Here is a 27,885-nt window from a genome sequence, read left to right as displayed (position 1 = left end):
GGGCGTGCATGTGACCCTGTAACTTACGACTCTATCGGCGAACGGTATCTTACATGATTGATGTCACCGATTAAGTAGTGCCTAGAGGACCTGAATACACACCTCGGTCTTCTTGCCTTCCAAACACCACCTCTGGAATCCCTTACCCAGATCTCATCATGAATGTATGTGATCTTGGCTTTCTTCCTCTCTCACAATCTACTCACCTAGTGTCTACTAGATTGTCGAATGGGCCTTTGGTAAGCGCATGACGCCCGCAGAGCGTCTGCGCAAACACCAGCGTGCCTTGGACCGAACACAGCGCGAGCTGGATCGTGAGCGAACTAAGCTCGAGAACCAAGAGAAGAAACTGGTGCAAGATATCAAGAAAAGTGCCAAGAATGGTCAAATCAACGCATGCAAGATCCAAGCCAAGGATCTGGTCCGGACACGACGGTGCGCGGTTTTGCGAATCCCTTCTTCTTGGAAAACCATTGGTCTTGCAGAATACTGATTACAGAGAAAACAACAGGTACATCCAGAAATTTTATCAGATGCGCACACAATTACAGGCAATCTCTTTGCGCATTCAGGTACGGCCAGATCTACATAACCCCGCCCCCCTCCATGTGATGTGTCTCCCCATAATACTTACGCACGTACCCTCGATAGACCGTTCGGAGCAATGAGCAAATGATGCAATCAATGAAGGGAGCTACGATGCTTCTCGGTAGCATGAACCGACAGATGAACCTCCCAGCACTGCAGCGTATTGCGATGGAGTTTGAGAGAGAGAACGAGGTTATGGATGAGCGACAAGAGATGATGGACGATGCGATCGACGAGGCAACTGGCATGGAAGGTGAAGAAGATGAGGGCGAGGATATTGTTAAGGAGGTTCTGGACGAAATTGGTGTTGACCTGGGACAATCGGTATGTGTTCCTTCTCGCAGACGACCAGATGAGCTTCAATGTACTGACAACCCTAATAAACAGCTTGGCGAAACTCCATCCGGCATACAAAAGGAATCAGTAGGGGAAACCCGCGTTGCGCAAGCTATTGGTGGTGGAGGCCACACCGACGACGACGACCTTCAAGCAAGGCTAGACAGCCTTCGACGATGATGACGATCCTTTCTCCGCATCTCTTGATATCTTGCTTTTCGTACCATGAGCCCTTTGTTACGGGGTTTACACCGACGCATGAGCTTGGCTTCGGCCTGTGCGTTGTCTCTTATAATTGCCTAGGCATTCTCAGCGTATCATGAAATTTTCTTGACCATTATTACCATTTACTTACTAGTACTGCATGCTAAGGTACATTGGTATTCTTAAATCTTGGCGATTCACCTCGGCGCAGATGCTGGATACCATCTAGCCAGCGTGAAAATCACCAGTAATGTTGCTGGATCCTCTCAAATTTCGTTTTCTCAGATTGATTTTCAATATTCGTATTCAGAAAATTAAGCTGGTATGCTCTCGCTAATGATAATATACAGATCCTGCCGTTCTTAGTTTTGTTTCGTAATGCAAACGCCTGGAATGATTTTGTTCATAATGAATAAAGCCCGCCGGGCATTCAATTAGGCAATGGCGGGCTGATATCGCAGTGTTACAACCCAGCGGTTGCCAAAGTCGATACCATGTCGACGACGGGTGCCGTACTTTCGCCAGACGATCTGAGGAATGCCGATGTCAGCAACACTGAGGTTCCACGAGTGTCCATCGCCAGAAAGTAGAGCATTGAGAACACCGGTCTTTGGTGCTCCAAGACACACAACCGACGAGCCATTAACACAGAGCTGACCACCATCAACCATAGTAATATCACCTGTATGCATTTGTTAGTTGAGTAGGAGGAAGGTATGGATTGATAAGGATGGAAACTTACCATTTGAGGCCGACATGCCAGACGGAATGTCCACCGAAAGCACCTCTAGGTTGCTTCGGTTGACCCAGGAGATTATCTCAAAAGCGACACCCTGATCATCGGTTCGGAGGTCATCAAAGGCAAGGTGCATGCCGAACAAGGCATCAATAACCAAGTCGGGGCTCAGATCAGAAGTTGAGAGGCGAGTTGACAGATCCTCCCACTTTGACACACGGCCTCCGATCTTTCTGAAGATATCCAGTTGCTTGCGGCAATTTTCCAGCAACTCACTCTCATAGTCAAGGCCTAGAAGGCAAACAGTGACACGATGACCACGGTTGCGCAGGTGACGTGCAGCAGAGATAGCCCTGGCCCCAGTGCGATGATTCCCGGTGACAATCAGTATCGTCGGCGCAGCAGCATCGCTAGATAAGAGAGCAACCGCTGCTTCTGCGATTCCGCGGCCGGCATTCTCCGTGATAATATCCTCACTCAGTCCAAACTCAGCTACCGCAATCTGCTCAACTTCAAGTGTTTGGAGAGGGCTCACAGTTGGGCAGCTGCGATTGGTGGTGGTCAATCTGAGGGTTGGTACTGATGTATTGGAGCTGACTAAGGGGGATACAGATGACCGACCCGGGTGCGGGCTAGAGGTGCGAGAAGTATTCAACTGGCTGCGAGCCAAAACGTTGATCTGCGGCATCAAAGGCTGGCCCATTATAGCACTACTCTTGCGAGTTGGTTGGATCCGTCCAGTTGCGCGGGATCGGTCACGCCCGGAGATATTTTCGCTGCTATGTCTGGCATCGCTAATGCCCGCGGCATCATCGCCAGTATCACTGTTTGGTGGGCTATCAAGGACATTCTCTGACCAGTGAAGATTCTTGCCGTCGTTGGTGCCGGGCTTTGGCAATCGATTGAAGCTCACTAGACGGGCCTCATCTGCAGTAGTATCATCATTTCGAATCTCCTCAAACACCCGCGTTTTATCGAATTTTGAAAGGTTGCTTTCAAAATCAAAGTCGCCCAGCTCCTGAATATCGGTCGCATCTTCAGTAGCCCAGCCACTATTATCCTCGGCGTACGGGCGGCGCGCCTTCTTCTTGCGAAGCTTCGCAGGTTGCCGCATGATATGTTCGGGTGATGCTTGGGCAGCCGGACCCGCAGGCTCCACAAACGCAGTTTGACGCCAGCCTTTGCTCTTTGGATTGGTGCTTGCGGCACCACCACGCTTGCCCATAAAGCCTTCATTGCCAGGTCTGTTGCGCTTTGAGGTTTGCTTGGTAGGAGTAAGGTTCTGCGAAGCTTGATATTCCGTCTCTTGAGAGGGTCCTCGCAGTGCGCCATTCCCAGTACCAGTCTTGACATTCAACTCGAGGTTACTGAATGGCTCAGAGAGAGATGCCGCGACTGGCGCAGGTACCTGGCTAGTACCATGGCGGACTAGGTGAGACTGGGTAGGAGGGTTGGCGGGTTTGTTAGGGGGTTTGGAGTAGCTTAAAATAGCTGGGTCGACGAAGTTTTGCTGTGCAGGGGTTTCAGATTGAACTGCGGGGGGTTGAGATCGAGCAGATTGAGCCCTGGGAATTTCTTGCGACACATTTTGGGGGCGTGTAAGAGGTGCTTTGGTTTCTTGCAAAGAGAGGTCGGTAATTCCAGAGGCATCCACAGAATAGCTGGGGAGACGTTGATCATTCCATAAAAGAGTTACTGCAAGAAAAACTGTCAGCCAAACTACTCACGCAAGATCATGATCAATCAGCCTCGCACCATTTTGGAGAAGCAAAGTTTGCCCAACGACATCAGCAACCTGGCCCTGAAGCTTCCCGCCGGGTGGTGCTCTCAAGCTCACGATAACCGAATAGCCGATGAACTCAGAAGCCATGATCTCTGAACTGCTGCTGACGGAATACTGAGGGATGCAGTTACAATTGAATCATCAAGTCTGGCGGGGAGTCCAGTCTTATCGTCTGGTGAGGGGAGCGAGGGGTTTCGGTAGGAGAAGAAAGCTCAGGCAGCTTCAAGGACAATCGGAGATCACGTGCGATTGATTATCGATAAGGATTGTGGGGGGATGCAGCTCTAGATCCATTCTAAAATCGAGGCTATCCATTTGAACGATAGCATGGATGAAGACTGATAATGTACATCCTAGTGCATGCAATGCATTATATGGTGCATAACTAATATTCGAACAGCTGGTAAATTTAAATTATATCTAAACTCTATCTACATGCACGCAGTACGATACTACTATAGTACGTATCAGTGAATGTCATTCACGATCAATTTCAGCGTTTCGGCATTAGCAATGGAATCGCCTTTTTTCAGAGTTTGCAAGCCACCTGGGTATCAATTGGTCTTGAAAGAAATTCTGTAGATAAAAGTACAAAAGTGGCGGTTGAAAAAACCAGGTAGGTAGGTGGCTAATCAAATGATTCGTACAATGAACTGTGGATATCACTCTGGTACTAGTAGATACTAGTAGTAGTTCAATACATGTACATAAAGATTTCCTAAGAAGCATAGCCTGTGGAGTGAAGTTATAAATCATCAAGCCAGCCCTCCTCATCGTCTGGGGTTGAAGCTTTGACCTTCTTCCTGGACTTTGGACCCGTCACCACCGAAGAAATTGACACAAGTTCTTTGTAGAATTCGGTCACCTTCGGGTGCACCATTACCTTCCTAGGCTCAAAACGAGTGACCTGTAAGCCTTCTTGCGAAGTTGCTCGACTTAAAGCCACATATGCCTGTCCCTTTTCAAAGACCCGTCCCAAATCGACCTTGACTCGTTGCAATGTTTGACCCTGAGCCTTGTGGATGGAAAGGGCCCATGCCAAGATCAAGGGTACTTGGAGACGTTGAGCTTGCACTTCACCGTTAGGAAGCTCAATTTTCCATGCCTCCGGCTGGCACAAAAGATGCCTTTCTGTGCCATCGGGTAGAGTGAAACAAACCAGGGGCCATTTTCGTGTAATCACAGCTGGGCCGTCCTTGTTGGTCAAAGGCTTGAGTTTTTTCCGTGCACGAGCGGCACCATCATCTTCATCGTCGAGGTTGGGGTCTTTATCGGGGTGAAACTCGTCTTCATTGGTTTTGTAGTAGTCGAAGTTTGCCTCATCCATGAAGGCTACTACTCGGCCAATAGATCCATTGACCAAGTTATCTTCCAAGTTCTTGATCAGCATGACTTGGGCACCCTTTTTGAGTCTGATCGTTATCGGAGCCATGCAATTTGACAGCATCTTTTCGCGTTGTGCCTCGTTTTGGATAGTTCCGGAATCAACAGCGTTAAATGTTTGCATGTCACCAGACAACCTTGCCATGCGGGCGGAATTGGCATTATCGACCTCCTGTCGAGTGGGAAATCTATTAAAATGTGAGTACAAGCACGGGATTATCCTAGGGGAATGGGACATACAGTTCAGTCGCATCAAGCTCATCATGGAATCCGAGAGGCCGTGCGAGTTTTCGGAAAGCTGACTCTGTCGCAGGGCTGATGTTTCCCAGTCGCAACTCGTTCAACATCGCCGCAAACTCGGGGTCACGTTGACGGAAGACATGAGTCAGTAGAATAGTGTGCTGGATGGTAGTGTTCCAGGTTGCCGCTGCGAAGGAAAACTTTGCATCCTGGCCTCTCTCTGGGACGGGGGGCAGTTGGAAGAAATCACCGGTGACAACCAATTGGATCCCTCCAAACGGACGACCATTGTTTCTGATGCGCCGAGCGATTTCCTCGAGTTTATCGAACAGGTCACCATCAACCATTGATACTTCATCAACGACAAGAACCTTTGTGCGCAGCCAGCGATTCCGTGCTTTCTGGTTTTTCTTGATCTTCGAATTGTCAACATCAATATCCCCATGTTGGCAGAAAAGTCAGGGACTTACCTTTTTGACCAATTCTGGAACTGCCTCTTTGCCTAACCCAATACCAGCAAAACTGTGAAGTGTGACACCTTCGATGTTGCAGGCAGCGAGTCCAGTTGATGCTGTCACGGCAACGCGATCTGGTTCCCTTTTATATTTGAGACGTAACTGCTTGATGATCTCTCTCATAAGAACCGATTTTCCAGTACCTGCCGAACCGGTAAAGAAAATGCTCTTCCCACGCTCGACGACAGCCTCTAGAACGCCCTTTTGTTCCTCACTTAGGCATATACTCCCAGGTTTCAAAGTCGGAAATGCCATCTCTTGCGTGGCATCTTTGGAAGTTTTCTTGTATTCTCGTCTCAACTCCTTTTGCTCTTCCTTGATAGCACTGGCACTCTTGTTCCAAATATCTGTAGGCTTCGAAGGTTTCGTACGTTTGGGAGTGATGAGACTATTCTTGGTATCTGTGCCTGGCTCATTCCTGCCCGGCTGTAACCACGGTAAAGTGCGCGGTTTGGGAGGTGCTTGGAAATGAGACGGGGGTGAGGATGACCATGGAATTTGGAAACTGCTCGAGGGTGGGGCGTTTTCTTGAGATGCAGGTGGCAGATCGGGGTAGGTAATATCAATGAGTGGTTTGCCGTCTGTGGTAGTTGATTCGATGTTGGGATAAGTGACCGGATCTGGCTTCGCAAAGGTTTTTGTCGGCGCAGTGAAGGGGAGTGGTTCGTCAAGGTCGTCGAGATCCAAGTCATCGTCAAAGTCATTTTCATCGAAATACACCGTGCTGTGGAGGGAGCCGAGCGTCGAGCCTCCGCCATGGTTCATCTCGATTTTTCGTTTAACACCGGCTGATTGGAGAGGAGCAGGGGGGTTTCTTGATGATAGAGATGCGTTCATGTGGAGCAGATTGGATTGAAGAGGTTTGGAGGTCGCCTCTCCCGGGTGATCATTGACAGCTTTCTTGAACATGGCGCTTTCGTCCGCCACGGGTCGTGATGCTGATGAATACGCGAAGGCCTTCAAAGGCCAATTTAATTTGGTGGAAGAAGTTCGAATTATTTCTGTTGGCCGGACTCTTATTCTGACAGCATGCATTAACAGGAGCCCCGAGGGAAGAGGGGGGTGTAATGGACGCGGAGAAGTTGCGTGTGTCAATTCATTATCTTTTTTTGGCAACGCGTGGGGAGGGGAAGAGACGCGACAGATACGCCAACACCATGATTCTAAGGTGTCAATCTTAATGACAATCGGGTCACTAGTCCCAAAATAGTTAGCTTTACATCCTGCGTCATTCTCGCGATCTTTTGACTGGCAATCAACGCAAGACAACGTTGAATTTCGCACATCATGGGAAAAGGTAAGCTTGAGTATATTCCAGGAGAGAAGAACATACGGACAATTTCTAATATCACCCGTTTTTAGGAACGGATAAGCTCTACGTACGCCCTCATGCGAAATCTTGATTTCCAAAAAAAAAATCCCCGCCATCGCATTCTCGAATGACTGCTAATTCTGTTATGATCATAGATCACACACTCTGAATGGGCGTCAGAGGATGCCTTCTCGGCCAGCGCGGGCGCTGGAGTTGGCAAGGCTAGACGTGGTGGTCCTCATGCAGCATTCAAGCGCCTCCCGTTCAATTTCTGTTCCCTGTCACTCCAGCCCTTTGCCCACCCAGTCTGCACGCATACAGGAATCATCTTTGACCTGACCAACATTATTCCGTGGATCAAAAAACATGGGACCAATCCAGTGGATGCGTCGCCTTTGAAGAGCTCTGATCTAATCAAGCTTACGATTGCGAAGAACGAAGAAGGCGAGTATGTCGATCCGGTGACATACAAGGTCTTGACGGACAATACCCACATCGTTGCGCTGCGGAATACAGGAAACGTGTTCTCTTGGGATACTGTAGAACGCCTCAATATTAAGGGGAAGCTATGGCGCGACCTCGTTACCGACGAAGAGTTCAGTCGCAAGGATATCATTACTTTACAGGACCCACAAAACATCGAGTCTCGCGACCTCAGTTCGTTCACGTATCTGAAGGAAGGTCAAACAGAGTTTCTGGAGGAGCAACAGGCGTCGGCCAGTGTCAACACCAGTGCTCTGGGAAGCTCGGCAAAGATTCTGAAAGCCAAGGAAGCTGTCGCAAAAGCGCGCGCGGACCGAGCACAACAGCAGGCCAACTCTGCTGCTTCCAAAGCGATTTCCAAGACTGGCACTGTGGCTTCAGCCGCCAAGCCCGGTGTCTCTCAAACTGGAAAGGCTACGCCCTACAATGCCGCGCGATTTACCACCGGAAAAGCTGCAGCCTCTTTTACCAGCACTGGACTGACACCTCACACATCAGCGGAGCTGGCACTTCTATCTGAGGAGGAGTACATGCTGAAACGGGGAAGGGTAAAGGCCAAGGGTTATGCCCGTATTGTGACTACTGCGGGTCATCTGAATTTGGAGCTATACCCCGAACACGCCCCGAAGGCTGTGTGGAACTTCATCCAGCTCGCCAAGAAAGGTTATTATAAGGATGTCACTTTCCATCGCAATATTAAGGGTTTTATGCTGCAAGGAGGTGACCCTACTGGCACAGGCCGAGGTGGCGAGAGCGTCTGGGGCAAATACTTCTCTGACGAGTTTGATGGGCCCTTGAAGCACGACGGGCGAGGCACGCTGAGCATGGCCAACAAGGGGAAGAACACCAACAGCAGTCAATTCTTTTTCGCATATCGAGCTCTACCTCACCTCGATCGCAAACATACTGTCTTTGGCCGGCTCATTGATGATCCCACACCATCGTCTACTACGCTTAACGCTCTCGAAATCCACCCAGTGGAAGCAAACACCAACCGCCCCACGCCCGAAATCCGGATCAAGGAAGTCACTGTTTTTGTGGATCCATTCGAGGATTTCCTGAATCAAAAGCGTGCCGATGAAGCCAAAGGTGGCTCCGGTGCTGCCCAAGAAGAGGACGAGGGTACTCGTCGCGTTGAGGATGAACATACGACTTGGACAGGAAAGCGCGTGCGTGGCCCTGGCGCACAATCAAACGAAGACGCTCCTATCGGGGTAGGGAAGTACCTCCAGGCTGCCCTGGCCGACCGTGGAGAAGAGGACGAGATTGTGGAATATGTCGACGAAGAGCCTGTCCCGGAACCTGCGCGGAAGAAGATGAAAGGTACGGGTGGATTTGGCGATTTTAGTTCGTGGTGAGAATCGATCTATGTCTTGTCCTCTTTTCTATTTAGCGCACAGGGAATTCCGTGGAAAATCCGACCTTGTATATGTATAGTAGTAGTGCACTGCACGCCCTCAATCGAGTCGCAGCATGGCGTTTCTGTTAGTCCAATTTTTAATTTTTTTTACATAAAAAGAAAAAAATGCATCTGGTTCTGTTGCTGCGGAACTCTTGCTGGCTTCCTTCATCTACTTTACTCTATTACTCCTGGTATATACAATCAATGTCTGGGTTACCTTCTCCCCGTTGTATCCCAGGGGTTCAAATAAATGTTATTTATCGGCAATTGGGACATGCCCACCCGGGCAGGTGATGGATAGGTGTAGAGCTCACTATAATAAGTACTCCAAAAGATAGTCATACTAATTTATTCCTCTCTTTCAACAATGAGAAAGATCAACATTAAGTTGGGGGTTATATCACAGTGAACGATGATGATGATGGAAGCCAAGAGATCCACCGGGGAGAACAGGTGTTGCGGGCATTATTGACAAGTAGTAGCTTTGGTTAGAGTATATCGAGTAAAGCTGGAGTCAAATGTTCAAGTGGGATTAGATGAATCATGTTGCAAGAACAAAGAGAAAAGAGAAGCAAAAGCAAAGTGATATTTCTCACCGATGACGAGATTGTATTGTATGGGATTTTGCTTCTTCTGGGGCGGAGTTAGGGGACCATCTCAATGCGGATCCGATGCGGATCGCATCAACCAGAACTTACTTTCTTCACTCATTCTTCTCCCCATCTCATCCTTTACATCGCTTTTCTTTGTTACTCAAACCTTCAGCCTCATCGCTCATAATACAGTAAGTGGCCCTGGACCTCTCTTTTTTCCTTTACATTGTCACCCCCGGACGTTCCGTCGAGTGGGGTTGGGCCACCGCAATCCGAGAGATCGATCGAACGCAATTGGAATTCCTAAATGATGGACAAAAGCGCGTTGTGTTCGACCAGTTTCGTTATCACGGCAACCTCTTTTTATCCTATACACTTGTTTATGCAATGAGCCCCTTGCGCTATTCACCCTATCGCCCCCATAGAAATGACGAGAGCACCTCGCCTTCTGCCTTCTCTGGCGGCCCCCATTGATCATGATCAACCCCATGAAACACCCAATCCATTGCTGCCTTCCTCTCCATTGCTGCCTTGAGTCTTTGGAATTCGATTTATGTATTATTGAGGCTGTCAAGATTCAAACTAACATGCTTCTGGACATCCAGCTCGTTCGTTGCTACTCAAGTGGACACACTACGTCACGTCACCAAACCCCCCGTTATCCACCCCCCTCCCCCCCAAACCATCTTTGACCCCGACGGTTTTCTGCAATCCTTGTTTCAACCAAGGATATATCCAAGCTGGCAGGAAATAAGCGACGCAGCTTTTCTTCTCAGGGTGGGTTGCTGAACAGAATGTTCAGTGGCGCCTCGAGCCCACCTAAAGACAAGACAGATCCAACGCCGATTCCACGATCTGATATCGACACAAGCGCGAGCCTCCAGCCCGAAAACGCCAGCCCTCGTGATAAGAGGTTCTCTCCGCCTGGATCCGGATTCTTTACTCGCCGACAGAGTGAAGACCAGGCCCCCGCCGCCGATAAGGATAAGAAGCGTCGCAGTAGCACTGTCAACAAGGCTGCCAGCTTCTTCAGCAACGCGCGGAATTCCTTGAGTCTCAACGGAGGTAGCTCCAACGCGAGGGAGTATTCAGGAATCAGCAGCAGCCCACAGAGCTCTGACAGCCCACTGCAAAGGCTTGGAAAGATGGACCCGGCCCTGAGTGTCCCACAAGGGTCGTTCAATAACTCTGCCGGTGAATCAGGACCTACCGCAAAATCGTCCTTCCGAGTCGGTGTCACTGAAGACCGCAATAGAAAATGCCGTCGGACTATGGAAGATACACATGCATACTTGTACAATTTCCTGGGAACCCCGGCACCAAATGCATTACTCGACCTAAATCGCAGCTCCCCGTCAAATGACTCTCAGTCTGGAGAGCTGTCAAGCGTGGTAGAAACCGATAATGGCTACTTTGCTATCTTTGACGGGCATGCTGGTACTTTTGCGGCGGAGTGGTGTGGAAAGAAGCTGCATTTGATCCTTGAGGAGATCATGCGGAAGAGCCCCAACGTACCCGTGCCCGAACTCCTCGATCAAACTTTTACAAGTGTTGATCAGCAACTGGAAAAGCTACCGGTGAAGAACAGTGGATGCACTGCTGTGGCCGCCGTGCTCCGCTGGGAGGATCGTGTGCCAAGCTCACATTCGGCCACCGGTTCTGCGGCTCTTGCGCCGGCCGTTGCAGCGGCCAATAAGAACGATAACTCCGAGGCTGCTGAGACTCCAACCCAGGACACACATATGGGAGGATCTGGTGCTCTCCCTAAGTTACATGAGAATGCCGTTCGGCAGCGCGTTCTGTACACAGCCAACGTGGGCGACGCCCGAATTGTATTGTGCCGCAATGGAAAAGCGCTGCGCTTGTCATACGATCATAAAGGAAGCGATGAGAACGAAGGCAGACGTATAACCAACGCTGGTGGCTTGATTCTTAACAACCGCGTGAATGGTGTGCTAGCAGTTACCAGAGCTTTGGGTGATATTTATCTTAAAGAATTGGTGACTGGACATCCTTACACCACTGAGACTGTCATTCAACCCGATGCGGATGAGTTTATCATCCTCGCCTGTGATGGGGTAAGCTTTTTGGAACCTCCCCCTTTTGAAATAAATATTCATGTCAACTAACACTTTTTTTTTTTTACTAGTTATGGGATGTCTGCAGCGACCAGGAAGCAGTTGATCTGATCCGAAACATACAGGACGCACAGCGTGCTTCGAAGATCTTGGTGGATCACGCACTTGCTCGCTTCAGTACTGACAATCTGTCTTGCATGGTGATTCGCCTCGATAGCAACCGAGTTAAGGATATTGTGAACAATAAGTCGGAGCCCATTGGCGTGGATGGCGATCCAGCCACCCATGTTTCACGTGGTATGAGCGAAGCCGATAAGATTGTGGAGGACGCGCAGAAAAACTTGGCGAGTCATGAGCTTGCAGAGCAAGCCGGTCAAGCTATTCCCCAGAAGTCAGGACAAGATCAAACCCCTGGGTCAGAGACGGCCCCTGGTAGCTTGCCTTCATCATTTCAGTAGACATCCGAGTTTGATTGAGATGCCCACTGGCGATACCATGGACTTTGGTTCTTCAAACGATTAGATCGTGCACATTTATTTTATCTTCTTGCCTCCGTGAATTCCCTTCAATGCTTCTACAAGATGCAAAGTTGGCCGGCCGGGACGGAACCTGGAGTTCTTGACATATTATCTACCACGTTTTCTTCTTCTTTCTTCTTCTTTCCCTGTCTGATTTACATTACATGTGGGCGTCAGTTATGAGTTTCAACCCACCGGATATTTTGCCGCCAACTGGGAGTTCGGGCCTGGTCGTCACAATCATCCTGATGTCATTTACCCCCTTTGCTATGTATGTATTTGGAACTCTTCAGTTTCAACCAAACCCGGACTCATGAAATTAAGATTCTAAGACCATTGTTTTTGGCGCTATTATTTCTTCAAGGTTTTGCAACAGTACGGTATGTACGCCTTCCAAGGTTCTTTTCAATATCAGTAAGAGTATTCAAATGCATATTGTACCGTGCCGATTCAATTAGTCGAACAGCTTTCTAAAGCCAAGATCCATCTATACTGGTAGTAGTAGTAGTATAGTAGTAGTAGTAGTAGTAGTAGTAGTAAATCTATTTCCAAAGTTCTATGCACTCCAGAGTCCAGACATTGTTCTACACCCCGCCACAACGACCTTGGCTCTCCAGGCTACGTAGAGAAACCCGTGGACCCTATCGATCGATCAATTAGACAATGTCCAGGCATTCATCTATTACTACTAGTAGTAATGTTGACGAGAACCAAATAGATCCCCTGGTAGTAAGACCCCAGTGCACATGTGCATGGACACATCAATATGTACCTACTAGTAGGCACCCACCCGCAGAATCCCACTCCCACCTGGGCAACATTAGGCTTCTAAATTTTCTACGGAAGCTGAGCTCAAGCGCATCCATATTAGCATCTGCTGCACATGCCGGGCCACAAGTGTCACCCTGTGTACGCACTAACAGGTTCAATCTGTGGAAATACACATCTAAAACAGTATAATTTTTCCAGCCTTTCACGTACTACAGTACTTGAAACCTTGGAAGGCGGGGAAGTCCTCAATTGATCGAATTCATGTGACGAATGAGCATGGCAACAGGCTATATTGCGCAGCACATTATATTTCAACACTCGAGGTAAACAGACGAGAGGGGAAAAAAGCATCCGATCCAGCAAAGCCAAGTCCGGCCTTTCCCAATAGTCCTGAGTAGCAGTATGGAAAGCAAAATAAAAATAAAAAAGTGTAAGAACATGGAAGAGACCGTGACAGCCAATAACAGCTAGGAAAGTGAGAGGTGAATGAAAATCAAAGTGGCGATTCAAGCCCAAGCGCATGGATGTGCCAGTGCCGATCCATGCTAAAACCAACGCCAGACGCCCTCCGGTCTTTTTTCCAGTCAAGACCGGATTGTCATCAAATAAGACATCCAAATGAGGGGTAAAAAGTGAAAAAGAATACCAAAAAAAGACAGAAAAGATCCCAAATTCTTTTGAAACCCGTATAACGCCGTTGCTAACAGAGCCCCATCGCTCGGGCAGTTGAGCAATTGCCCATTGCGCCTTCCGTCATAACATAAGAAAAGAGAAGGGGGTAAACCAGTCATGTTCATCAAACGTTGATCAATTCGTCAAAATTATCGTCAGCGGGAAACCCATATGACGATTCAGTCACCAAAGAAGTCTCGGAGTCCCTCCGAAGCTGTTGCTCGAATGCTTCAGCTGCAGCCGCAGCCGCCGGTTCCAGCTGTAGCGGATCATCGAATCCAAACGACAATGCCGACGAGACAGACGACACCGGTGGCTGAGTCTGAGTCTGAGACTGAGATTGAGTCGGAGACCGACCAGACGTCGGTGTCGGGGTAGGAGCAATAGGCGAAGTCATATTATCCATCATATCCAAATGCGAACTCGCAGCCACCGTGACGACCGAAGCAGCCGGAGCCGGACCATCAATATCCGTAATCTTCTTCACCATATGCGCAAGATGCAACTTGATAGGCTCATCGCCACACTGCGCATGCTTCAAGACCTCATTCTTCAAGCACAAAATCTCCGAGCGCAACCGCGCAATCTCGCCAACCAATCGCTCCCTCTTCTCGGATTCGTCCTTGTATCGAACCTCCAGCACTTGCGTGTGCTCCTTTTTCTTCTGTCGACACTTACTCGCAGCCAGCCGGTTTCGCTCCAGGAACTTGGCCCGCTTCGCACGCTCTTGATACGGCAATGCCTCGTCCGGATCCAGGTCCGGGCTCAGACTATCCGTGGCGGTTTGGTACTCCCGTGCACGGCGGCGCTTGCTTGCGCTGCTCACATCTAGTCTGGAGGATTCGCGGGTGTACTGGTCCTCGTATGGTGGCGGGGTAGGTTGACCATTGCGGACTTGGGAGTTTTTGAGATCCCGCTCCAGTGCGGAATTGGCAAAGGCTATGGCATCGGCTTTGGGGTCCCAGCCGCTGTTGGCCATGGTTGGGGACATGGGACTGATACCCCACAGATGTTCCTCGTCGGGCATGGGAAGGCCTAAGAACTCACCCGCGAATGCGTTGGTCGCAGTGAACGGTGACGCGCCGAGGGGGTTAAGAGGGTCTGAAATTGGTAACCCAGTCGGCAGTGGGTTCACGTTTCCCGTCGACATATCAAGAGATTCAAATTGGCGGGTTCAAGCTGACTGTAACACCCAGGAGGGGAAAGTAAAAGAACAGAACAAGAGAAAGTGGGGTGGGGAGGTGTGAGATGGTTTGTTCTTGTGTATCAGGAAAGATTCAGGTTTTCCAAAAGCAGTAGCTTCCCAAGTCTCGAACGTCAAGTTGGGTCGAATGCTGAGGTGATCAGTCAAAGGTAGGAAAGAGGAAGAACCACGGATTAGATTCAGGCCGGTGCCTGAAGAAGTGTATGGGCTGGTTCGGTTGCCACGGACATGAATTCCTACGGTCCAGCAGATCCGGGCGAATAAGGGTATGGTGAGCAAAGCTACCAGATTTCTGTGATGTGTGACAAAGCCAAGGATGGAGAAAGTTAAGTTGGGTTGAGTGGTACGGAAATTGTAGACAAACGCCCATGGTCCTTGCCGGTTAACAAGCTTGTGTCTTTGCTGGTCTTTCCTTAAGAATGGGGAATTCAATAACAAAACACAAAACACAAAACACAAATAAACGATATAGATCAATAAAAAAATAAGAAACAAATGCTGTGATTTGAAGCCATTCTCAAGTAAACAAAAGAGAAAAGCAGCGGGATTACAAGCCAACCAATCATAATCCAAGGGATTTTGGGTTTGTGGTTCCAAGTGGAGTTGATTGAGTATCTAACAGCTAAGTATACATTCAATGTTGGTCGTGGAATTTTACTAGCTTATGAAGCTTATGAGCTTGGGAGTCTAGAACTCTAGAGCATATACAGCTCTCACAAAAACATAACAATAACCATAGTTTCCCCCATTTTCCCCCATTTTCCCCTTTCCCCTTGACCATCTCTCCTACTCTCGCTTCCGTGATTCCTTTGTAAACTCCCGCAGTTGGCGACTAATATTGCGCCAATGATCCAGTAACAGCCCCACAACCCGTTGCTCCTGAACTTCTTGTTCCACCAAGCCATGCGCTGCACGATCACGATCCGCCTTGCCGATTAGCATCGGTCCAAACACCCGCGCCAGTCCATCGACTCGGTTCTGTCTTGCCACCGGCCGGACCCAAGTCCCGGGATGAGGATCACTTGGTTCTTCCTCCACATGATCCGTCTTCGGCAGCAGGCTGGTGAATAGCCCAAACACGGCGCAGATCAGCGCACATTGCATCTCGCCCGTCAATGCCATGATCGCCAAGGTGATCAGTCGCATACACTCTGGATGCGCACGGCTAGCTAGGTAGATGGAATACAGGACTTGAAAAAGGCGAACAGATCCCAGAATGCCAGTGGGTAGCCCCGCCAGGATCTCTTTGAATACCCACCCAACGCTGAGCACGATCGTATTGGGGTCACTCTGGGTGTGTGGGATTGTGACTACCCGCGTTGTCATCGCGATCTTGTGAGCATCTCGTTCGGCAAATAATACTTGATTCGCAAAGTGATTGTACAGGCTTGTCGCGGCTTTCATGTCGCCTGGTTCGACGAAAAGTTCGGTTGAATGGGGAGCTGCAGGCACCCGGGTTAGTTGGGCATACCATGACGTAGGAAGGATCACAAACCAGATCGCTGCAAGTATATCACCATCGCCACAATGCATGCCGGAAGCTGTAAGGGTGCAGGTGCCAAGTCCAATGGCAGAATCAGATAGCTGTGTCCTCCAACCCGCGCGATAAATTCAACAGTCTTGCCTCGTAAAGAGCTCATCGGACTCGGTCGACGACCAAGACCTGCAAAGGTTTTGGTCCGTCGCAGCTTCTTGGAAGTCAATTGAGGTGCTTCTGCCAAGGTCAGATTGGATTTAGTCTGGCGCATACGACCGAATCGAATCCGACGTTGAGTTTCCTCGGTAGGTCTCTGGTCCGCTAGGAGAAAGCACGGTCAGATACAAAACGCATGCGGGTAAAAATAAGGACAGCTTACTTTCAGTAGTAACAGCAGTATCACCTTCATCGCCCTGGATGGTAATGGGCAATTGCAGCTGAGCAGCAAGCCTATCGAATTCCACCGCCGCCTTGGATTGGTCAACACGGCCCAGTCTACTGCTGCCTCGACTCGCATAACTGCTAACAGAGCTAATTCTGCTGGCATTGGGAAGAGGAGCAGGTTGAATGCTGTCGCGTTTTGAAGAGGGCTGTCTTTCGCCTTCGACGGGTGAATGGACAGACGCCATGGATTGTCTCTTGCTGCGATCTACACTCTGCCGGGCCGATCCCTCAGCCTGATGCCGGGATTCGACGTTCTTCCCGTCAGAGAAGGGATCCGAGGGTTCGGGAACATGGCTTTTGCCTTTGTTGTCGTCCAAAAAGCCTGTCCAATACTCGTCTTCTTGCGGTTTGCTGATAGGCACGGGAATGTGCTGGGATGGGCGCCGGTTGACGGTGGTAGTGGATTGAATCGAGTCTTGAGAAAGTACCGTCTGAGAGCTAATAACTCGCTGTGCTTGGGCAGGCTCCGTGATCTCAAGCTCAACTTCAACGGTAGTTGCATGTACCGGAGGGATGTCTTTCTTGGCTGGACCAGTTGTCGTGGGGTCACCGGCAGTATCTTCTGGTGTCGTATGCCGAGCCGACTCGGAGGACGAGCTTTCTGGGGATCTGGTCAGGTGCAGCCAGTTCATAATGTGCTTCAGTCTGCCAGATCGCGAACGATCCGTGCTATCGTCATTATGGCGTGCTATTATGCTGAGTGTCTGCCTCTCCAGCGGCGGATGAATGGAATCCCCTAGCTGTTCATCTGTTTCGTAGCCAGCCGCATCGTTGGTGCCATCTTCTCCCAACTGTGCTCGTGTCCCTCCGCTGGTGACGGTTGGTTCTGGCGAGGGAAGAGTAGCGGACTTTGAGCGACGTAGCCCATGCCAAGTATGACGAGTGGCAGGAGGAGTGGATGCAGCCCGATGCTTTGTTTGAAAAAAAGGCCGAAAGAAAGGCATCTTTGTCATTCACATGCAAGTATAAAAGGTCACGAATCAAGTCAAGTTGTAGAACACGAGAAGAAAAACAAACAGGTTTCACACGAAAGTCAGGCGTGAACTTATCATACAGTCGTGCCTTCCCAATTTGATAGTCAAATACAACAATAACCAAATGTATGAAGAATATGTAGTACATACTAATTGCAGCCTTTTGATTAGATCATCGAACATTGAACTTCGAACATCCAGAAGGAAATCTATTTCTGTCCAATCCAGCGCCGAAGCTAGACTTCCGTATCGAATAACGAACCTAAGTGCACAGTGTAGACCTTGGTATTACCTTTGTACATTCATGAGAATCCCAAAAGTCAAACCGAAAAGAAAAGAAACCTGGGCTCAAGCCCCAACGCTGTGTCCTCGGTGACACGAAGAACAAAAAATAAAACGCCGGTACCATGCAAGAGAAGGGCCTATGTATAAGAGCGGTAGGGGGTTTCCAGCCGATCTCAATCATACTTCGTCAGTCTCGCCCTCGAGCAGGATGTACTGAAGAATATCACTGAGGGTGAGAACACCCTTAAGCTTGAAATGCTCATCTACCACAACTAAACGATGGACCCGAGATTTGCGGATAGTATCGAAAATAGTGTCGAGCCCATCGTTGAGTGAGCAGGTGTAGATACCCGGGAATTCCTGAACATGAAATTAGTTGACTGCGCATCAAACGCGGATCGACTACATACCGGCGATCGTTTCTTCAGCACCTCTCCCACGGTAAGACTTAAATCGTCGTAAACACCACCCCGAATAAGAGCAATCACATCTACCGACTCGAACACATTGTAGACAACGCCTGTGGCGGATCATTAGCAATTCTTCTTTACGTATGGTTTTTTGTTTTGTTTTGTTTTTGAAACCCGTGGAAAGACATCAACATACCATCAGAATTCAAGATCGGCATACTGGAAATACTGCGCTCGACCAGAATATGAATCACATCAATGACAGGCGTGTCCATCGACGCTGTCGCAATATTGTTATATGTGCCCACTTTAAGCTCTCCTAGTGGACGGCGCAACATTTGAGTGTCGGGAACATTGACGGCCACGAACTTCAAGATACGGTACTGAGTAATGACGCTGAGGACATGCGATCGGTCTGTCTGGCTATCATTGGTAACGAGGGGGATACGACGGGCGCGCGACTCGAGCATTCGGCGGCATGCTTCGTAAAGGGGACGCTCGGGATCAATGGAAATTGTCTCGGGTGGCGCGACACCCAATGCCTTTTCGACTTCTATTATAGAGCTGTGTTTAGTATGTGGATATATAAGAGAAAATATATAGAGGACTCAAGAGGGTGGGGACTGGACATACCTCGCAAGCTATCTAGCCGGAATTGGTCGATCTGGTCGAGGGCGGCGGGGTTTTGGAAATAGTACTGAATGACATTGATGTAGTCGGAAGTGGTCAGAAGACCTGCGAATTTCGAAGCCTTCGAGTCCCACAACGGGGCTGAGACGATGCCTGTACTTCCCGATTTACTCTTGCAGTCAGCCGGGGGTGTTCTCCGCGCCTTGGTTTCCTCACTTTTGGGGTCAAAACCTGGAGAGGGTTAAAACATGCCATTTTGGATGAGAATATTCAAGCTCTCCTTGACAGAAAGGGAGGTGTCGAAAATGATGAGTCGGAAACTCAACGGGAGGACATCGTAGCTGGTGCGGACCTTCAGGAAATTGCGAATGGCACGCTGTTTGACGCTGCGTTAGTCAAGATCTGGATGTTGCGGGTCACCCGTCACGAGCTAGGAGGGTTTTGCAATTCCGGTCTCGCTGGCCCCTCCCTTTTCGTGTTCCCGTAAGATCTTTAAAAGAAACCTTGGAAGCCCAGCTGTCATGAGGATATCTGAAGTGGGCTGATCCGAGTGCGGGGGGGGAGGAACAAGAGGAAATAGCAATGAAGCGCGGGAAGTCAATCCTTAACGAAACTCACCAGGCCTTGACGCTCTTCCCGATCGATTGGTCTCTCAGAGGCCATTGGAGGGCGAAGGTACGAGGATGGCTGCACGAAAGGCGCGTGACCGAGGGAGTTGAAGGGCCCGGTGAGTTGAGGCCGAGTGTCTTCCGCCTTCGTCATGGCCCAAAGTGGGGTGCGAGATGGGAAAAAAAGAATGGAAGGGAACTTAGTGGGGAAACATCTGGGGTTTATTGTATCTACAGATTCCCCAGAATACAAGGAAAGGAAAATAAAAAATACTTGCAAGGCCACATTACAGAGTATATATACGATAGTTTAAAAGGATGAAATTTATAGCCTCAACATTTTTAACCTCCAGATGTTTTCCCCCCGCTTGTTTTAATCTGCCACAGAGGGCCCATGCCTGGATGCCTCAGGCAGAACAGCCAAATCAATACCTACTACTAGTACTAGTCAACTGGTGGCACTTGAGTACTAACAAGTACAACATTTGAAGAGTTGTAGTCCTAGTATATACTAGTAAAGTCGAGATTATCAGTTCAAATTGTCCCGTCTACCTATGTAGTGATCCCTGAAATTCAAACCGAATTTCCATTACCCAGGCTAACCACATAAATCCGCATGTATTCGTTGACCATTGGTTGGAACATCTACTTCGCCCTGCACATGGTTTTGGGTCGCCGAACATACATCATGACATCTCCGAATTCTTCATCACTAGCTCCCCAGTCAAAACAATCATACCCTTCCATCAACGCCCGTACCCGAGAAGAACACGGATCCGTTCTATGCCCCAAGTCAGTAAGTAAACACATTTGGATGCTGGACTTCCAAGCCCTGGGGTTTATATATCAAGCCAAATCACTTACAAAGACCCTTCGCCTTTCTTATCGTAGTCATTGTCCCCCACCTTATTCCAAATCACAATAGCCGGGCTCGCAATATCCGTGATAATCTCTTTGCTCGGTACATTCGATGCAATAGAAACCACAATCGAGAAATCGTCCATCTCCAACCATGCCACTGGATCCTCAATCACCTCAACACCATGCTTCCCAAAAATATCCCGATCTACATCCGTGTACTCCGGATCTTGCATGTAGCAGGGGACTTTATCCACACCGTTTCTTTTCTTTAGCCAGTCACGTAACGTGAGGACCATGGCATGTTGATATGCTGAACGGCCCGGCCTGTCCTGATTCCGTAGATATGAAAGACACCCCAGAGACACGGCCACAACTTTGCTGATTTCCAGGTGTGTGGCAGAGGAATCCAAGAAGCCAATGAGCTTCTTGCACATCTCTGTCTCGTTCCAGGCTTGCCGGTACTTTTCAAACTCTGGGGCGACCACCTCCAACGGTAACCGCTTGACCGGCTCAATTTTCTCATGGTTATCTTTTCTTCGCACAAAGCACGAATGTGTAATCTGTATGCTACTGAGATTGGGAACCTCTTCGTCGAAGCCGCGCCAGAAAATATGGTGCCGCATACTTGCTCGGCAATTGTATGAGATGGCAGGTTCCTGGCTTGAAGGAAGTTAGCCAGCTGGACGTAGGAGAGTAAGGGAGACGAATGCTTTATTTAGTTAGAGCTTACAGTACCCATTCGGTGTCGAGGCCGTCGTCTTCGCGCATGAGCTTGACATCGCCGATCTTCATATCATACTCAACCACTGCGCCATCTATAGCCTTGACAAAGATCTGGTCCCCGTGAGTCGGTTTGCGTTGGATCTGCTCTAGAACTGAGCGAAGGGTGTCTTTGCTGAACCATGGCACGCCAGCATTGTAAAGTTCATCAATGCGGGCGAGGGCTTCTTCTTCAGTTTTGGGTGTATCGGCAGGAGGTCCATCGGACCAACGTTGATGACAGTAATAGTAAGTCCAGCACATTGTGTATGAACTGTGGGAGAAAATGTTTGGAAGATGCAGAAATGAATGAATGCGAAATAATTGGAAGGGAGTTATTTTACTCTAGTCGGTTACGCGCTTTAAGGATGGAGTGAGCGCCTATTGCACAAATCCCCGAACAGCGCATCAGGCGCTCCAAGTTTCATAAAGGTCAAAGCGTTCTTATAGGTTCTGCGCAGTCTGCCTTGGGTGCAAGTGCAGGAACTAAATAGTCAATTTTCGGCCTAAAAGATTCAGAGGGAAACTCAATTTCGCTATTAAAACTATTGGCGAATGAGCCCCAACGCCGTCGTACGCTAAATGCATGGTATCATCACGCTGCAGAACATGCAGGCCAACAAATTCGTATCCACCTCGCTAGTCTCCATGAGAGATAAAGAATAATGTAAATAAAACCCAGAGAATCATAAATAGCAGCCATAGAAGACGGCGCTATGATATAGTAAATCAGACGTGGCCGTGTAATTTGAACCGATAGATGCACGTGTTATTCGAGCCCCAGTTCGATTTCACCCGGAATGCCACCTTGTCTACCCGAATCGTCGGGACGTCAATAATGGTGTTAAGATGGAAGCGCTGGACATGATTCCATTTGTTGATATCATATACCATCTTCCCAACGCGGTAGAAGTTTGGACCAAGAAGTGGGTCGTCCGAGTAAGCGCTCTCCTTATCATAAAGATTTGTCGCGCCCAACGAGTTCATGAGGACTTCGTGAAGAGAATCCTCGCCGGGGATGGTGTATCCTCCGAGACCTTCTTTTCTCGATGAGATGGGCTCAACTGGCCGGGGAGGAGTCGAAGATTTCCAAGGCGCCAATCGAGATAGGAATGATGAAGAGCCTTGGGAAGGTAGAGGATTGATACGGTATCGAGCCCATACCTCGATTTCTCGAGGCGCCGCCCCTGGGTCCAACGTGGATCCAGAAGGCACATGCTCGACAACAACCTCCTCTGGCACGATGTCACGACCCAGGAGCACTGATATTTGGGACACCCCGTTGCGTGGAGCGGTGCACCAGCAATCTCCTACTTCCTCCCAAGGAAGAAGAGCGGCGACAGGGGGCAACGAAGAGCTCATAGTCGATCGTAGCCCAAACATGGTGAGTGCAAGACGCTGATAGAACGGGTATGACCGACTTGTTGTAGGCGTAGTTTGATGCGGGTCAACGATAGCGCCCAGTGCCGGGGAGAAGAAATTGATTTTGTGAATTGGGTTTTCAAATCCGTTTGGTTGGCCTGCATACTCGGTAGGGTTTGAGTCTTGAGCATGCTGTGATCGAACAGCCACAAGGTCACGAGATAGGGAGGACACCTGCTCGTTCATTTGAGAGACCTGATGTTTGAGCTTGTACATGGCGGCAGAATCGGTCGTATTGGGGGGTAATAGGTTGGGGGCAGAGAAGTCTGGAATTTGAAGTTTCTCCCAAAGACCCATTTGGAAGATTAGAGCGAGAACCAAGGGCAATAGTAGCAAGGCCGCTATGCGGCCCCAGTTCGTTCTCTTCAACCCCTCGGGATGGGTTCCTACGCCACGGATTGCAGGTCGGACTGGAGAGTGCCATTCACGAGGTAGAGTCTCGGGGGGTGCTGACCCACGAGGCTCGGGACTTGATTCAGAGCGAAAAATTTGAGGAATGATCGTTCGCACCGAGGTGGTCCAACCAACTATAGGAGATGGTTGTTCACCCATCGGCTCAGCACCAAAGTTGGAATCACGCTCATTTGGATGGTCTGAGACTGACTCAGCAATATCTCCATCCATTTCTTGACTTTCCTCTTCCTCTTCTTCGATCATACTGGGAAGAATACTAGATAGCCCGGAAGGGCGTCGAGGCGGGGCTGTGATGTTGCGGCCGTGCGTGCTTGGTCTTGTCCTTTGGAGGTTATCTTCATGAATATCACGCTCTAAATTCCAGGATACCATGGACGCGTTATCCACTGAGCTTTGGCGACTCCATCGACCTGGACTGTTTGTTTCATGTGTATCGTGTCCACCGCGTTGAAGAGGTGATGGGTAAAGGGGAGAGCTAGACATGACTGATAAACGGCGCGGAAGAGGAGGCTCAGCACCAGGACTTGAGTCGGTGGAGACAGTCCGTTGTACCGGAGGTGAAGGTGTTGAGTCAGATTGGTTATTGTACTCTTTGGTAGGTGACAAAGTCGCGTCGCGCAACGTCCGGTGCAGCTGAGTTTCATCTGGAGTCGGCTCTCGTTTCGTTCTTCGACGAGCAGGCTCAGCAGGCTGTCGCTTTTTCGGTGTTGGCTTTGCCTTTTCTTGTGGCATCTTCTGGGATTTATTTTGTGCGGTCCTTTCAGCGGCAGCTCTCAATTGACTGTTTTCCAGGGCATGGTTAACGGATTCGGCAACTTGTCTGAGGTTGGTGATCTTTTGAAACGGCGGTGGAGGTAAGCGCCGAGGCATGACTGTCCCGAATTGCGAGCCATAGCCAAATGAGGCTTTGATCGGGATGGGCGGCAAATACGGGTTGTGTGGGACTAATGATGGGAATGGACTCTCCTCAACTTCGACGTACCCTTTGGGAAGCTTTCTTGGAGGCATCTGTGCAATTGTTAGCGTGTTCCAGCAAAATAACCAGGCATGAAAAAGCAAGTCTTGAGATCTGCTTTTCGGCGCAGTGGGCTTCAGCTAATTTAGCTGGGATGTTCAAGTGATATTGAGGAGGAAAGTTACTCCTAAACACGACATAACCCAAGTGTAATTAATTACAAAGAAGTGGGGACAATGCCTTTAAGACGATCCAGGAATCAAGGACGGAGCCCCGGGAGGCATGAGAACAATAAAGTGTGCTTGTTGGGATCCAAATCACTCTGGCATCAATAGCCAATAAGCCGTAAACACTTACACTTTAGCTGAATGGATGTATCCGGTCTGAAACAGACTGTGCCGAGAGACCAGCCAAAGTCTCCTGGCAGGAGATATCAGATCAAAGAAAACAACAAGCCTGACAAAGTTAGCTCCAGATCCATCCAGATTCAAACAAAGGCAAATCAAAGAACCAAAGAGGGGAGGTTTGGGCAAGGTAGCTGGGGTCCTGGGGATGTCGCGCTCCCCTGTCGGTGGAAGCTCAGTGTCCAGGTTCGGCAATCGCCCCATCGAAAAAATTATTCAGGTACTTACTCGGAATCAATAAGCTAGCAGAGTTCGGTTGAATAACAGATAATCGCGAAGGCTAGGCTTCGTAGATTGCGACCCCAGACTTTGATAATAGTCAAGACGCGCAGACGCGCGACGGAACGTGACTTGCGGGTTGCAAATGTGGATCCTCGAGAATGAGATCAGCAATACTATTGATGATCCGCGATAAGGGTCAGAATCAGCTAGTTTCAGTCGCAGTTGGATAAAATATGGGGGAAATTCGGGGAAACTGAGATTCTTGTAAAGGAGGCGAGGCAATAAGTAAAGGAAGTCTAAAGGGGGGAATCCGTGAGGGAAATCAGCCTCGACTCGAAAAGTGTGCCATCCATGTCTTCAGCCTTTGTCCTGGGTCTTTGTCGCGTGGTTTCAACACTCCCATGTTTGATCTCCAATGACTATTTTTAACAACTGAGAGATGTTTTCAAAGACCGCGTTTTACTTTCTACTCAATTTAAATTCTTATCTATATTATTTTCAAAATAAAAGAGACGAGGGTTGACTGGGTCTCAGAAATCCAACAAAGTAAATCGGATTGATGTTCAGATGGTACGATGGTACATACTAAGTACACAGCAGCCAATATCGTGTTTCTTTCAAATGCGCCAATCTGCGCCATCCAGCTCTCTAGGCAGGGGGTTGGAATACTATACAAAAGGCGTGGAAGGTAGTAGGTGAGGGGGGAATGGAGAGCCCCAAGCAAGGATGCGGATGTGATGGAGAAGGGCAGAGGAATTGAAGGATATCCCAAGAACACTCTAACATGTCCATGCTGCCATTGTGCCGTCTTTGCGACCTTCGACGAGATATCCATCCTTAAGTCGCACACGCTCGATCGTAGATGGGGATGGCCCATCTTCGTCGATACCAACACCAGGGCCGCAATCCCAATGGTTACCATCGGCCTTGTCGTATACTTTCACCACAGTCTCACCGGTAGCAGCCACAATGCGCTTGGAATCAAACATCATGCTGGTAATCGGCTTCTCGTAAGCGTATGCGTCAGAGATCGAGCCCATTCTTAAATCCCAGATCTGGTCGACATTAGTTTGAGTTCCCTGTGCAAAAAGGAAATATACATAGATGCTTACCCGAATACTTCGATCCAGACTACCCGTCACCAGGTGCATATCATCAAACTGTAGACAAGTCACGGGGCCAGTGTGGCCCACGAGGCTTCGATGAACCTGACCACTACGCAGATCCCAGAGACGGACCATGCCATCAGCTGTTCCACAGGCCAGAGCAGCATCGAAGCACTGTATAGCTCCAACGAAATCGGCAGACGCATCTGGAAGGCGACCAGATGGTCGCCAACTTCCATCCGTTGAGGTAGTGGTGGAAGCTTGAGTAGCTGCCCACAATATATCCAAAGTCTGAACACATCGGCCTTTGACAAGATCCCATTGACGCAATGTCTTATCGGAGGAGCCAGAAATAAGCGTGTTACCCTTAAAGTGGAGCGCAGTAACTTCATCAACATGGGCATCCAGTGTAAAGACGTGGCAGTCTTCCAAGTTCGATGATGGTGGAACCGGCGAAGGATGCTCGAATAATTCCTCGGCATCCCGCTCATGTTTATTCAAACGACCATTGTCACGAGTAGCAGGGCGAGCACGGCTCAGATCCCACAGTCGAACAGATGCATCCATAGATCCAGTCGCCACAATATTATCCTCCACCTGTAAGGCTCGAACAGAGGCGTGATGTCCCTCTAAAAATCCTGAGCATCGGCCAACGTTCATGTCCCAAACACGTACAGTATCGTCCAAAGCAGCGCTAACCATCGTACCGAATGGATAGTCGAAATCAATCGCGGTAACCATATCGGTGTGTGCTTGGATCTCCTTGATTAAAGACCCCGGAGCAAAGTGTTCGTGGAGAATTGGCATTGAGCGTTTTCTTATAGATCGATGGCGCAAGCTCTTAGGTGACGAGGTGGGAAGTTTCTCATATATGGACTCCGACATGAAAGAGGCATCCATGGCCGGGTCACTGGAAGACACAGCAGAGTCGTCATTGGCATCGGAGGTCTGGGGTGTTTCGCCGGTGGCGGACGTTTCGGGTGTCTCTTCTGGGAAGTCTTCTAGCTTAATATCGAGCTCCGTCAATTCATGTTCCAACGCTGCCTCGTCCATTTCCAAGCCAGCTAATCGGTCGAGCACAATCTGGCGCATCTTGTGTAAATTGGCAACCTTGTTGTCTATTTCGTGAATCTCGGCGCTGCACATGTTCTTTCGGATACCCATTTGATCCAGTCGGCGACTCAGCGTTTTCCGTTGTTCCTTCAGCCCAACCGGACCAGCGGTCAGGGCGCCGCCCTTCTCGCTATCCTTCAAAGCCTTCTTCGAACTCCGCCTGCGGTGGCGTTTTTGTGTGTGGTCTTCTTCAGGGACGGAAGCCTGGAAGCCCTGGAATAGGGAGTAGGAGCTGGTATCATCGGGGATGTTGGCGAGGAGTTCATCTGGGAGGGAGGAGATGGCACGCGACTTGATCTCAGTGGTGGATAGCCTCGAGCGCACGAGATCAGTTGGTGTGGTCTGGGTTAGAGAAAAGACCTTGCGTTGCGACGCTGGCCGGCGCAGTTCTCGGTGGATGTCGGTCATGGCATTTTGATAATGAGCATTTGGGTTCTGGTCGCCCGGTCCCATCAAGTGTCCCGCGGTTGTTGTGACCTTTCGCCCGAAGGCTTCAATGTGACGGGTCTATCATCCAAATTCAAATAAGCCTAGCCCGCAGCATGGAAGAGGGGTGCAAGGCTTCAAAAAAAAAACTTACCGTCAAGCCGGTGCCGAGCAAGCCATCGCCCTCGACAATATCTGATAGACCGGACGGTGAATCGTCGCGGCGGTTATTCTCCATGTTAGGAGGCGTCTTAAGGGCTTAACCTTAACCCATGCGTTGTTGATGAGAGATTCGGAGAAGGTTGGAGAGATAATCGTCATGTGTCCACGCGATGATTTACCGCGTTCCCCGGGTATTTCGTACAGGGCCGTATGGTACTTTTACCTTGGCAAAACCAGGTCCTGATTATATCCAATTCTGGTGTGATGAATGGGTCAGGTAATTAGTTCCTGCAAGCCGATCCAGACTAGTGAGACTGCTGCAAGGTGCTCCTGGAAGGCCCTTTGTATTGGTACTTCGAAAGTACTTTGGTACACTCGGGTCTGTCGGTTCCTAC

General features: G+C 49.4%; 11 protein-coding genes across 11 annotated transcripts; 3 read left to right on the top strand and 8 right to left on the bottom strand.

The window, feature by feature from the left end:
* Window positions 1-158: 158 nt before the first annotated feature.
* Window positions 159-1,104, top strand: N7466_002503 (ESCRT-III subunit protein DID4; the record flags this gene model as incomplete). Its single annotated transcript, XM_057161901.1, has 5 exons — window positions 159-164; window positions 221-435; window positions 500-572; window positions 652-912; window positions 976-1,104. The coding sequence occupies 5 exons, from the start codon at window positions 159-161 to the stop codon at window positions 1,102-1,104; spliced, it is 684 nt and encodes a 227-aa protein (XP_057025186.1).
* Window positions 1,105-1,562: 458 nt separating this feature from the next.
* On the bottom strand, window positions 1,563-3,734 carry N7466_002502 (mRNA decapping enhancer EDC3; the record flags this gene model as incomplete). The annotated part of the gene is made up of 3 exons (XM_057161900.1): window positions 1,563-1,810; window positions 1,871-3,559; window positions 3,620-3,734. The coding sequence occupies 3 exons, from the start codon at window positions 3,732-3,734 to the stop codon at window positions 1,563-1,565; spliced, it is 2,052 nt and encodes a 683-aa protein (XP_057025185.1).
* Window positions 3,735-4,392: 658 nt separating this feature from the next.
* Window positions 4,393-6,694, bottom strand: N7466_002501 (DEAD/DEAH box helicase; the record flags this gene model as incomplete). Its single annotated transcript, XM_057161899.1, has 3 exons — window positions 4,393-5,218; window positions 5,271-5,686; window positions 5,741-6,694. The coding sequence occupies 3 exons, from the start codon at window positions 6,692-6,694 to the stop codon at window positions 4,393-4,395; spliced, it is 2,196 nt and encodes a 731-aa protein (XP_057025184.1).
* A 378-nt stretch (window positions 6,695-7,072) lies between these two features.
* On the top strand, window positions 7,073-8,938 carry N7466_002500 (uncharacterized protein; the record flags this gene model as incomplete). Its single annotated transcript, XM_057161898.1, has 3 exons — window positions 7,073-7,082; window positions 7,148-7,164; window positions 7,253-8,938. 3 exons carry the CDS (start codon window positions 7,073-7,075, stop codon window positions 8,936-8,938), a joined length of 1,713 nt encoding a protein of 570 aa, XP_057025183.1.
* Window positions 8,939-10,369: 1,431 nt separating this feature from the next.
* Window positions 10,370-12,111, top strand: ptcG (type 2C protein phosphatase PTC1; the record flags this gene model as incomplete). The annotated part of the gene is made up of 2 exons (XM_057161897.1): window positions 10,370-11,653; window positions 11,725-12,111. 2 exons carry the CDS (start codon window positions 10,370-10,372, stop codon window positions 12,109-12,111), a joined length of 1,671 nt encoding a protein of 556 aa, XP_057025182.1.
* Window positions 12,112-13,738: 1,627 nt separating this feature from the next.
* On the bottom strand, window positions 13,739-14,764 carry atfB (bZIP transcription factor atfB; the record flags this gene model as incomplete). Its single annotated transcript, XM_057161896.1, has 1 exon — window positions 13,739-14,764. One exon carries the CDS (start codon window positions 14,762-14,764, stop codon window positions 13,739-13,741), a length of 1,026 nt encoding a protein of 341 aa, XP_057025181.1.
* Window positions 14,765-15,604: 840 nt separating this feature from the next.
* Window positions 15,605-17,683, bottom strand: N7466_002497 (uncharacterized protein; the record flags this gene model as incomplete). Its single annotated transcript, XM_057161895.1, has 3 exons — window positions 15,605-16,227; window positions 16,314-16,616; window positions 16,675-17,683. 3 exons carry the CDS (start codon window positions 17,681-17,683, stop codon window positions 15,605-15,607), a joined length of 1,935 nt encoding a protein of 644 aa, XP_057025180.1.
* Window positions 17,684-18,175: 492 nt separating this feature from the next.
* Window positions 18,176-19,800, bottom strand: snf4 (AMP-activated serine/threonine-protein kinase regulatory subunit SNF4; the record flags this gene model as incomplete). Its single annotated transcript, XM_057161894.1, has 6 exons — window positions 18,176-18,358; window positions 18,409-18,518; window positions 18,605-18,961; window positions 19,042-19,196; window positions 19,287-19,414; window positions 19,657-19,800. The coding sequence occupies 6 exons, from the start codon at window positions 19,798-19,800 to the stop codon at window positions 18,176-18,178; spliced, it is 1,077 nt and encodes a 358-aa protein (XP_057025179.1).
* Window positions 19,801-20,291: 491 nt separating this feature from the next.
* On the bottom strand, window positions 20,292-21,530 carry N7466_002495 (uncharacterized protein; the record flags this gene model as incomplete). Its single annotated transcript, XM_057161893.1, has 3 exons — window positions 20,292-20,427; window positions 20,511-21,167; window positions 21,238-21,530. The coding sequence occupies 3 exons, from the start codon at window positions 21,528-21,530 to the stop codon at window positions 20,292-20,294; spliced, it is 1,086 nt and encodes a 361-aa protein (XP_057025178.1).
* A 465-nt stretch (window positions 21,531-21,995) lies between these two features.
* N7466_002494 (uncharacterized protein) lies at window positions 21,996-24,110 on the bottom strand (the record flags this gene model as incomplete). Its single annotated transcript, XM_057161892.1, has 1 exon — window positions 21,996-24,110. One exon carries the CDS (start codon window positions 24,108-24,110, stop codon window positions 21,996-21,998), a length of 2,115 nt encoding a protein of 704 aa, XP_057025177.1.
* A 1,352-nt stretch (window positions 24,111-25,462) lies between these two features.
* On the bottom strand, window positions 25,463-27,566 carry mdv1 (uncharacterized protein; the record flags this gene model as incomplete). The annotated part of the gene is made up of 3 exons (XM_057161891.1): window positions 25,463-25,738; window positions 25,796-27,409; window positions 27,483-27,566. 3 exons carry the CDS (start codon window positions 27,564-27,566, stop codon window positions 25,463-25,465), a joined length of 1,974 nt encoding a protein of 657 aa, XP_057025176.1.
* Between the last annotated feature and the right edge of the window lie 319 nt (window positions 27,567-27,885).

The sequence above is a fragment of the Penicillium verhagenii genome (assembly GCF_028828195.1).
Source record: "Penicillium verhagenii strain IBT 33310 chromosome Unknown utg000003l_segment0_segment0, whole genome shotgun sequence".
Lineage (NCBI taxonomy): Eukaryota > Fungi > Ascomycota > Eurotiomycetes > Eurotiales > Aspergillaceae > Penicillium > Penicillium verhagenii.
The sequence above is the reverse complement of the archived record's forward strand: the minus strand, read 5'-3'. Positions and strand labels throughout refer to the sequence as shown.